Source organism: Lates calcarifer, linkage group LG23, assembly GCF_001640805.2.
Source record: "Lates calcarifer isolate ASB-BC8 linkage group LG23, TLL_Latcal_v3, whole genome shotgun sequence".
Lineage (NCBI taxonomy): Eukaryota > Metazoa > Chordata > Actinopteri > Centropomidae > Lates > Lates calcarifer.
The window spans coordinates 15,955,112-15,966,728 of record NC_066855.1 but is presented as its reverse complement, the minus strand read 5'-3'; the positions used below and the strand labels follow the sequence as shown (position 1 = coordinate 15,966,728).

Here is an 11,617-nt window from a genome sequence, read left to right as displayed (position 1 = left end):
TCATTGAACAAAAACGTGTTAATAAGAAGGTTGAAATGTAAAATATTGATTCTGTATGTGACTGACTGTGGTAGAACAAATACTCATTCAAAAATTGACTTAACTGATAGTGTTTATTATTGTGCAGTTCACAGTAACATACATTGCTTCAGTGATGAGTTGATAGGCACACAATTAATAATCATTTTACTTTTTGTTGGTTCTTCAGGAGGTGATGACAGTCACCTGTAATGTTGAATATTTATCTGTGTTTTCATGGTTTAACTGTTGATGAGGAATAGGTAGCAGTGTATTGATCATTTTCCTTTCTATGTTTCTCTTTGATTTCCTCCAGGTGTCACCACATGGTCCATGATGGCAGAGACGTTGTCCATGATCTCAGAGACCTAGAGAATGAGGAAGTTCTTTGAGACCAGGACTGCAGCCTTCAGGTAATTCACAAACCGCTTTACATCAACTGTCCAACACAGAGCACTAACATTAAATGGTTTATGTTCAGTATATCAGGAAAGTGTAACATTAGCAGTAATCTGCAATATAAAAATAATGTATAAGTAAACTCTAGTAATAGAAGTAATGTAAAAGTATTTAGCAATATCAGAAGTAAGATGCAACAGTAAAAGTTATCTGTAGATTTAGAATATGTAATAGGAAATAATATGTAATGTAACAGTAATTGAAGCAATAGTAATCCAAAATAGAAGTAAAAATGTCACATTATAGTAAGCCAAGGAGTGTCATAGTATAGTATGAAACTGTCAGTCAGGCAAAAAAAAGTCTTTGTATAGTAAGCTATAAAAAAAAAATCTGAAAAAAATGTCATAGAGCCAAAAACAAAAGAAGTCATAGCACAGTATAGCATCAAAAACTGTCAGTGTAGTAAAGCATAAAAATCTGAAAAACTGTCATAGTAAGGAGTCAAAAACAATCAAAATAAGTCATAGTATAAATAATATCATTAAATGTCATTATATAATGTTAGTAAATTAACTTAATAACTTAGCCTTAGTAAAGTCATTTCAGTAGAATAATTTCTGAAAAGAAAGGTAAAGGTACAGGTAAAAACTGTCTCTCATAGGTTTGAAATTTAAATTTTCATTTACTGTACAGTACCTAAAAAGGTAAAACAGTTAAAACAGTTTTCCTGTATTTATTCTGGTTCATGTTCATCTCTGTGAAATTCAAGCGATAACTGTAATAATAAAAAAAATGGAAGTAAAAAGTTTAGTTTAAGTCATTGTATTTAGGTATCAAAAATTGATTGATCATCTGACTGCTGTAAACACCTTGTTTTTCTCTGCCATCTGTAATGTAGTCATGGGCACTTTTTCCAAAGACTAATGTCTTAATGAAACACCTGTCAGAACATTCAACTTCTATCTATCACAAGCAGTTAAATGATCACAGAGATGCTTAGTAGACATGTTCATCTTTGGAAAATGTGCTCATAACCACATTAACCCTAACCAGCTCTAATGAGTGATTCCTTGTGGTTAAATGTTGTATTTCTCTAATTTGAGATTGATGTTATACAAATAATTTATTTTAAGAAAATGTCGTGATTCTCGTAATTTTTTTAGGTACATTTCAAGGTTACATTCAAGGTTTTATACTTAACTTTTAAAAGGTTTTACACTCATTTTTCAGACTTGTTGATGCTTACAATAGTCTTATTTCTCTAATTTCTAGTTGAAGGCAATTTCACCTCTCAGTTCTGAAAAACTATGAAATATTTTGACACCTTACTGTACCATGCCATTTTTTAAACACTGTCTGCTTTACTATATTATGACATCTTTATGTCCTACTAGGCTATGACATTCTTTGCCATTTTTGATGCTTACTATACATGACATTTTTACTTCTATTTTGGATTACTATTGCTTCTGCATTGCTTCATTTTACTGTTACCTCTAATATTAGATTACATTTACATTACATATTACTTCTACTATTACATCTTACTTCGGATATTGCTAAATACTTTTACATTACTTCTATTAATAGAGTTTACTTATACATTATTTTTATATTGCAGATTACCGCTACTGTTACACTTTCCTGATATACTGAATACTGAACATAAACCATTTAATGTTAGTGCTCTGTGTTGGACAGTTGATGTAAAGCTGTTTGTGAATTACCTGGAGGCTGCAGTCCTGGTCTCAAAGAACTTCCTCATTGTACGAAGACTCTCTGCGATCATGGACCATGTTTTTGCAATTGCGGATGACGTCTCGGTGGTTGTGGATGATGTCATGGACGAAGCAGCGACACCTGGGGGAAATCAAAGAAAAACATACAAAGGAAAATGATCAATACACTACTACCTATTCATCATCAACGGTTTAACCATGAAAACACATAAATATTCAACATTACAGGTGACTGTCATCACCTCCTGAAGAACCAACAAAAAGTAAAATGATTATTAATTGTGTGCCTATCAACTCATCACTGAAGCAATGTATGTTACTGTGAACTGCACAATAATAAACACTATCAGTTAAGTCAATTTTTGAATGAGTATTTGTTCTACCACAGTCAGTCACATACAGAATCAATATTTTACATTTCAACCTTCTTATTAACACGTTTTTGTTCAATGAAGAACAACCAAATTAACAAAGGTCTTAACAGTAGTTTGTGAAAATTTTTAAGTAAATAAGTGTAGAACTGGTTGTTATACATTGTAAAGATATTTTTAAAATCAATTTAATATTAATAAAATGAACACACGAACAAGTCACTGCAACACTGTATTTGTAGAATTGATATTATTTAGTATGGTGTAGTCTAGTGTGTCTAGCTTAGTCTTCTGATCATGTACAATCAAATTAAAGTTATTCTTCAATCCCATTTTGACTGATCCTTAACAATAACGATCTAAGACAAAATTTAGCATTGGTTGGTTCTGATGTGTTTGAAACGGTTTGGTGAGAAGGTGAGGACAGCTACTGTCAATTTGTCCACAGACAAAACATTGACAACTATTCTGATACATATTTTTTTAAACCAAGAATGTCAAATATTTGTTTGGAGGCAGAGAGAGCTGATGTTTAAATTCTAAAGTCTTTTTTGTGACTAATCAAACTATTCAGACTTCAGATCAATTACTGAAGACATATAATTTAATGCTCTGTGTTGGACAGTTGATGTGAAGTTGTTTGTGAATTACCTGGAGGCCTGCTGTCCTGGTCTCAAAGAACTTCCTCATTGTATAAAGTCTCTGATCGCGGACAGTGCCGTCAAATCGGGGAACTCCATCGCTGCGATTTTTGCAGGACGATGTCGTGGACCATGTGGTGACACCTGGTGGAAATCAAAGAGAAACATAGAAAGGAAAATGATCAATACACTACTACCTATTCATCATCAACGGTTTAACCATGGAAAACACATAAATATTCAACATTACAGCTGAACCAGAACGTTTAACAAACAGTAGAGGAGTGTCTCAGAAAATGGGCTGTTTACTGTCACATATAACAAGAAAAAGCATCACATCTTTAAGAATCAATAACACTAAATATTTGGGAAAAATTAACTAAAACTAACTGATTATCTTAAATTTCTGTATTAACTGTCTGTCAACTAATCACTGGAGGAATCGTATATTTCTGTGAACTGCATAATAAAAACTTTCACTTGAGTAAACTTGTGTATTTTTAATTATATTTCAGTTCAAAGCAGAAAATTAACTGACAACTATTTCAAGCTTTTACAAATTACTTACTAGTACTATTTTCTGGCAATTTATAGACACAATCAGTTATTATTATATTCAATACCAAACTCATTAAATACCAAGGATTTAAACAATAGCTTGGTTACTAACATTAATAATTCAGCTCATCAACACATTTATTTCAGACTGGGTAAATCTAGAGGACACATACCTGTTTGTGTTTGTCAGGTGGGAGCTGGTGTTTCTGTCCAGGCTGCAGCAGCTGAACCAGTAAACCTGGAAAACACAAGTACAACACTTGAAAAACTAGTAACCTAATTAATAAAGAATAGTTCACCTCCAAAACCTGAACAGTGTTGAAGAACACTGAAAACAAAACACTAGAACCTTGAAAATCATACTTTGAGTTTTGAGGTGAATAATTTAATTATGTTACTAGAATATGACTTCATTGATCTCAGAGAGAAAAGCAATTTTTAAAACAGTTTTTATGATAATTTCTAACAGCAAATCCCAGCTCATATATTGTGACCTACTCCTGAGGCTTAAAACTTGTGGAGAAGCATAGAGTAAAGATCTAGTTTCTAACACAAAACTAAGCTCAGTAAGGTCTCAAGTCACCACAAACAAATGTCTGATCAATAATAATAATAATCAAAGAGAAACATAGAAAGGAAAATGATCAATACACTACTACCTATTCATCATCAACGGTTTAACCATGAAAACACAAATATTCAACATTACAGCTGAACCAGAACGTTTAACAAACAGTAGAGGAGTGTCTCAGAAAATGGGCTGTTTACTGTCACATATAACAAGAAAAAGCATCACATCTTTAAAAATCAATAACACTAAATATTTGGGAAAAAATTAACTAAAACTAACTGATTATCTTAAATTTCTGTATTAACTGTCTGTCAACTAATCACTGGAGGAATCGTATATTTCTGTGAACTGCATAATAAAAACTTTTACAAATTACTTACTAGTACTATTTTCTGGCAATTTATAGACACAATCAGTTATTATTATATTCAATACCAACACTCATTAAATACCAAGGATTTAAACAATAGCTTTGTTACTAACATTAATAATTCAGCTCATCAACACATTTATTTCAGACTGGGTAAATCTAGAGGACACATACCTGTTTGGTTTGTCAGGGAGCTGGGAGCTGGTGTTGCTGTCCAGGCTGCAGCAGCTGAACCAGTAAACCTGGAAAACACAAGTACAACACTTGAAAAACTAGTAACCTAGTTAATAAAGAATAGTTCACCTCCAAAACCTGAACAGTGTTGAAGAACACTGAAAACAAAACACTAGAACCTTGAAAATCATAATTACCAAGAAGCAGCCAAATGTCTGCTAAGTAATTGTGAAGAGATGCAAATGGAGGCGTTAGCAGACAATCTGACTAAGAAACAGTTACCACCCAACTCATGTCAGGGACGCTTTAATCACAGAGACACAAACAAACTTTAACCCACTCAAATAAAAGCGACAACAAAAAAGGAAGAATGCTCCAAAGACATGGACTGGAAGGTAAAGCTAATGCTAACACCCACGTGTAAAACAGCCAGGTAGAGACGCAATATCACCAATAGCCACAAACTGATGACAACGAAATGATAAACCATCATAAATGAAGTAAAAATGACCAGAATGGATATTAAATAACAGAGAGACACAAAATGTCGGTAAAGTGAAAAGAAACAGGTATTTATACAGGTTACCAAGAGCGCATTGTGTTAGCACCGTCCATTTTAGGTGCCCACAATTCATGTTAGGACGCCTCAGTCACAGAAACACAAACACCCTCTTCCCCACGCGATATAAACGCCTGAAAATGGAATTAAAAGATACCATTGCACGGTAATGCTAATGCGAACGCTTGCCACTAGTGCTAATTCTCTCCGATAAACGTTATTGCTAACGCTAGCCGCTAACTGTTTGCCTTACCTTCCTGCCGCAGGTGTGTACAGCGTCCAGTCTCACCGGTGTTCGACAAAAAGCAGCTCCGGAGTTTGTTTTAGCACCAAACCTCTTCGATAACGATATTTTCTCATAGTACTAGCAAACAAATCTGTTAAATCTGTTTCCAGACTTTTCTCCAGACTTCCAGACTGTTTGTTTCTCAGCCTCTCTGCCCTGTTAACCCCCGATCCGTACTCGGAAGCACAATCAGTTTTGCACATGCGCACAACCACCGTAAGTGGAACAGCAAAAGAATAAAAATGTAAGTAAAGTATAAAGCAAAAGCAGCAAAAGTTTAAAAATTATTTATAAAAAATAATTAAATTTTTTTTAAAACCTTAAAAATGACTCCAAAAATAAGTCTAAACCCTTTAAAAATATTTAAAAAATAAGAATTAAAAAAGTAAAATTAAATAGTCTTAAACCTTTGAAAAATATGTATAAAAATAATAATCTAAAAACCTTAAAGAATAAAACATTCTAAAGTCTAAAACATTAAAAAAAAGTCTAAACCTAAAGCCTGCAAATGTATGTATCAAATGATATGCTAGATTATTATTATTATTAAGACTAAGTCTCTAAGTATCTTTAACTGCTTTTGCTACAATTATTTCAAGTCTCTTGTGACAATTAAAAAAAAATACATATCCTCATAATAATTATATAAGTCAATTATTCATGAAATAAATGTAGCATAATCACTTAGACGACTTCAACCTTTACTCACCATTTTCACTTGTTTTTCTGCTCTGCTCTCCTCTCAAAGACAACACACATCATGGCCAATGACATGCCAGCCACCATCAGCAGACAGAACACTGATTGGTCGGGTGATTCTGAAGAAGATGCCTGGTAGCGTTGTGGGGTTTGCTGGTGGTCTTGAGTTCGAACTAGCTGCTGGAGAGGCTCGTTCAGATCCTGCCCATTTCCACACCCTGGAACAGTGACAGTCAACAGTGTGAGGGTGGGCCCAGGAGATACACCCCCAGTGTCCAGAGAGACATCAGTAGGGGGTTATAGAACAGGGAACAATGAATAGCTGAAACTTTTCTGTAATGTCAAGTTGTCTTTAAAATTCACACACATACATAACATACATTATGCTGAATTAAAAGTCATGACTATATGTCACAAGACTTTCCTTCACATTCTGCTGCTCTCTCAACACTTCTGCTCATCAGTCCAATACAAAACTCAAAAAACATCCAAACATTAATTTTGTGTAAAATCTTATTTGCAATACAGTTTAAATATGAATCAATGTGTTTTCACAGTATTTCTGCTACAATTGGTGATGTAATTATTAAGGAGACAGAGGTCACTCTCATTGTTTTTTGTCACAGTTTTACATTACATGTTAAATGTACAAAAACAAACTTTTACTTAATTTGACTGAAGTTACATTTTAACATAACATTTTAGGTTTAGCTCTGTCTTGCTACATTGATATGGTCTTCAGTAATAGAGTGATTCATCATATTTTATTATAAACTCAATTCACCTGTGAGAGAAAGACAGAGAGAGCAACTGTGAATGTGTATCATGAGGAGAATCACTTTGTTCTTTCAGCTTTATTCAATAAAAAATATACATATTACAAAACAACCACACAACACAATAAAGGACAGCTGATAACACAACGCTTGCTGGTGCATACCCAGTATAGTAGTGTGCGCCTCTGCTCCATCGACGAAGAAGGATGTAAACTAATGTAACATAGACTAAAGAAACAGAACAAGAATTTGCAATTTGCTCTTCAGTGGTTTTACTGAAAGTGAAGAAGCGGAGCAGAGGTCATTACTTGCTTTACCTACAGTTGCTCTCGTGCCAATGAGGAATTTAAGAACCTTTTAAATGTACATGTACACTTTAAGTATACACTGGCCAAAAACTACACATTCCTGTTTCGCAAAGCCAGATACCTTTCAGTCTTTTTCTCTCTGACTGCAGCATTTGACAGAAAGTTCTAAGCGACCCAATGAGGGTGTAATGTTAGGGTGTCCACATACTTTGGCAAAACAGTGCATGACACCGTCTACACTCACACAGAGAGCAAACACATCCACTAATGTAAACTATCCCCCCACGAGTCATGAGTACCTCAGCTGTTGGTGGGCAGTGGGATCCCGACTGCGGTCTGCTGTCCCTGCATCTGCTGCTCTGCCTGGGCCACCTGCTCCTCAGTGCAGCAGTCTTGCAGAAACACTGCAGCCAGGTTGCGCAAGCGGGGGCTCTCTGAGAGCGAGAAGCGCAGCATGCACTGCAGGATGGCTGGGTTGGTGATCTCAGAGCGTGACGAGGGTGTTGTGAGGTTCATGAGAGTAGTAATGGCTGACAAGACAGTCTCCTCCCTCCGGCTTGACAGACAATTGGTGACTAAGCTGATCCCACTGCTCTGCAGGATGATGTCTCTGCAGCCAGGGTCCATACTGAGGTTACATAACCCCCCTGAGTGATGTGAGGAATGAGATAATAAGATGACAGTTTCAGATTAGGAGACAGCCATTGCATCATATTAAAACAACAAGAGTGAGATAATGACGTACACTCACCCATCCCAAACTCAACAAAGTTCTCATTCTCCTCAGTCAACATGTCCAAGAACAGGTCGGTCACTTGCAGCTCCCTCAGATACTCCATGTTCTTTGGGTCATACGCAAAATTGGCCAGGTTAGCCAGCACCTGCTCCTTTGCCTCTGTTGTAATGACAAAAGTTAAGTAAACAACTTAAAAATAAAAAAGTATCATGGTAAATTCATATAAATTAGAGCCTGATCTATGAATTGACTGATTGATATTATCAGCAGTAACAGAAATACCTAAAATATGTTTAAGATAATTTAGAAACAATGACTCATTACATATTTTGTCCACCAGAGGGCACTAAAAGTTCTAAACACTAAATGTTCTGACAGATTATTTATAACAAGTAAATATTAATATTGGTAGCTGACTCAAAAATCAGATATGGGTTTAGATGTAATTTAAAAAGCACAAAGGAAAAAAATGATTTAATTAAGATTGACAAGGGACAACACTCTTTCTTTACTCAGGCTTCCCATAGTAAAAGAATGCTGATAAATATTACCTGTTTTATAATTTCAGGTATAGACTGTATTAGGTTTATCTAGGTGTTCCTAACTGGGTCTGCAGTTACTGTGCAGTGTTAAGTTAGAGTTAGAGTTATTTAAAAAGTTGTGAGTGACTGCAGGAGGTCCTCCAACGATTAGTTGATTCATTGATAACTATTAGGTTTTCAGTCATTTTCTAAGAAAATATGTCAAAATTCTTTGGATTTAGCTTCTGAAATGTGAATTACTTCTGTTTTGAAGTCATCTATCTATATATATTTCGCTTTGGACTGTGTGTTGGACTAAGCTTTGGGAAATAGGAGAGAACATTTAATCACCGTTTTCTGTTTTTTGGTTTCTGATTTATCAAACAAAATAAGACACTTGACGATGTCACTATGTGCTGTGGGAAACGTGGGATTGATTTCACCTGATCACCTAATCGACTGATTGAGAAAATAACTGACAAATAAAATAATACAAATAGTCGTTAGCTTTAGCCCACACTGTGGCCTTAAATGTAACTAGTTATTTGTTGATTTTCTAGCTTTTAAGAGATTGCATTTATGATATCTGACCGACAAAAATCAAAAAACAAAAACAAAACTCTCACCTTCGCTGTCGGTGTCCTGAAATTCAGTCACCAGAGTTTGTAAATATTCAAACCGGTCAGATCCTTCAGACGAGCCTTTCTTCCACATATCTGAGGCTGGCTCAAGTGTTCACTTTAACCGCTTGCGACCAGATAGTTTAATTATTAATTCACCAAAAAGAATTGTGGACAGTGCTGTCATTTCCAGCTGCCTTTACTTTGGTCCGTCCCTCAAAGTGTCCGTACGGTAGCGCACGAGAGAGAGGAAGGATCCGTGTTAAATTAACTTAACTAAAACAGTCAAAACCACTTTAACACATAAAAACATCATAGATATTCTTTGTGGGCGTCGAAACGTCTATCATATTTTTTGGGATAGCCAAGTATAACCAGAGGGAGGTGTGAACCGTAATTGTTACCGAAAGGTCAGATTAAAACTGAAGTTAGCTTCCGATTCGTAGCTTTCCATCCGGCGGTTCAGGGGTAAAGTTAAGGGAAATTTAACTGACAGTTCTAATCGACCGGTTCTCAATTTTTCTTGCTCCTCTTACGGTTGTGAGATATTAAACTTTTTAGGAAAAGTCTTAACGCTGGTTGAAACCTACTTGTCAGTTTAGATTTCCTTAATTGTCGAACCGGAAGCTGCGAACCGGAAGCAATGAGACGGAAGCGAACTTCAGCTTCGTGTTTTACGCAATGACTTACACGGTCATTGAGTTTACCTTTACATTGAGTGGCCACCTGGCTTTAATTCAGCTGTAATGATGCCACACAAACTGTCCGCTGGAAAACGTCTGGCGAAACCAATTCTGTTCGGAACTGTCATTGTTGGACTCGCCACTGCTTTCGTCTACAGGTATGTTTTATTACATGTCCAGTGCACCTCAGTCCATTTACACAACTCTATTGCCCCCTGTATGCTGACAGTGTATGTATATATGTAATAATACAAAATAATGTGATGTATACGGCATTGTGAGTTTTTTTTTCTGAAAGCATCAGACTGTATTGAGGCCACGAATATGTCTCATTTATCAATGATCCTCGTATCAGTATTTGCTGTGGCCCCTTTGCTCGGCACGTAGGTCGTTCCAGACACCTTAGAGAAGTTGCCACAGTTCTGTGGATTCAGGCTGTCTCGGTGTTTTCTGTCTCTTCCTGTAATCTCAGGCTTGCTCCATGATGTAGAGATCAGGACTGTGTGGGGTCTATTGCAGTAGTCCTTGTTCTTGTTGTTGCTGAATATAGTTCTGTCTGACTCCTTAAATTCCTTAAAGCTTTTATCTGGAAAGTGATTCATTACTTTCTTTTACAGTGTATAAACATCTCACTGAAATATTATATTATTTGCAAAAGCAATGTCTGGAAATCTAAAATATAATTCCTACTGACAAACTGATGCAGAAGATATGAAATAATCAACAAGACAAATGTTTTAAAGAGAATTGAACTTTGGCACTGCAGGTAAATATTAAATGGAACCTTGATATCTCATTTTAAATACAAAATGTAAAAGTGAAATCATCTCCTTACACCAGTCAGTGCTGTCTAATCATGAATTCCTTGATCATCAATCAAGAAAATGCTCTGTCCTCCATTCAGGCACAGCTTCTTTGAGGACGTGGCTGAGCTCAGGGCCCAGGATCAAGCACGCTTCAGTGCCAAGAGGATGGAGATCCTGGAGAGGAGACAGAAGCAGATGGATGAGTTGATTGAGAAGAAGGCAGCAAAAGGGAGCAGCTGAATCCCAGCAGCCCTGAACTGTTACTGACCCCACCTCACCATGAAATGCTCCTGAGGCAGAGATCATGTCAAGCAGGTCTATAAATGTGGATACAGTGTATATATTGTACTGTACAAAGCCTGATTCACTTGTGTAAAGACAGCAAAAGCCTCTAAACACCTAGCAGCTTTACCAGTGGATTTCATGTGTTTCCAGTAAATACAAGTGAAGACATCTGTGCTGGAGACATCTGCCGTGCATGAAGCCACACACTATTCACACATATGAATGGAAAATATGATCTACTGTTTTTATGTCTGTTTTGAGACATGTTTATTAATGATTAAATGACCAAAAGTGCTAAAAGTGAGTTCTAGTATCAGCTCTTCTTCTTGTACTTCCAGCAGAGGGCAGCATTTGTCAGAACTTAAAGAATCAGAGCAGTGTTTTAGCTCTGTGACATGAATACTTGACTGTTTTCAAATAGATAAATCAATTTTTCAATATTTACCTCCATAGTAAGAGCTGATTGAAACATTACAAATGTAACAGATGCAGTATAT

At 35.9% G+C, this 11,617-nt stretch overlaps 1 protein-coding gene across 3 annotated transcripts; it reads right to left on the bottom strand.

Moving 5' to 3' along the window:
* Nucleotides 1-94: 94 nt before the first annotated feature.
* armc7 (armadillo repeat containing 7) lies at nt 95-9,906 on the bottom strand. Of its 3 annotated transcripts, XM_018689425.2 has the most exons (8): nt 9,353-9,906; nt 8,221-8,364; nt 7,769-8,116; nt 6,396-6,603; nt 4,842-4,909; nt 3,900-3,964; nt 2,145-3,312; nt 95-386 (listed from the first exon to the last, which is right to left on the bottom strand). In XM_018689425.2, the coding sequence occupies exons 1-3, from the start codon at nt 9,438-9,440 to the stop codon at nt 7,770-7,772; spliced, it is 579 nt and encodes a 192-aa protein (XP_018544941.1). In that variant the 5' UTR covers nt 9,441-9,906; the 3' UTR covers nt 95-386; nt 2,145-3,312; nt 3,900-3,964; nt 4,842-4,909; nt 6,396-6,603; nt 7,769. The 3 variants fall into 3 exon arrangements, with proteins under 3 accessions (XP_018544941.1, XP_050922296.1, XP_018544942.1); XM_051066339.1 differs by lacking the exon at nt 3,900-3,964; XM_018689426.2 differs by lacking the exon at nt 4,842-4,909.
* Nucleotides 9,907-11,617: the final 1,711 nt, after the last annotated feature.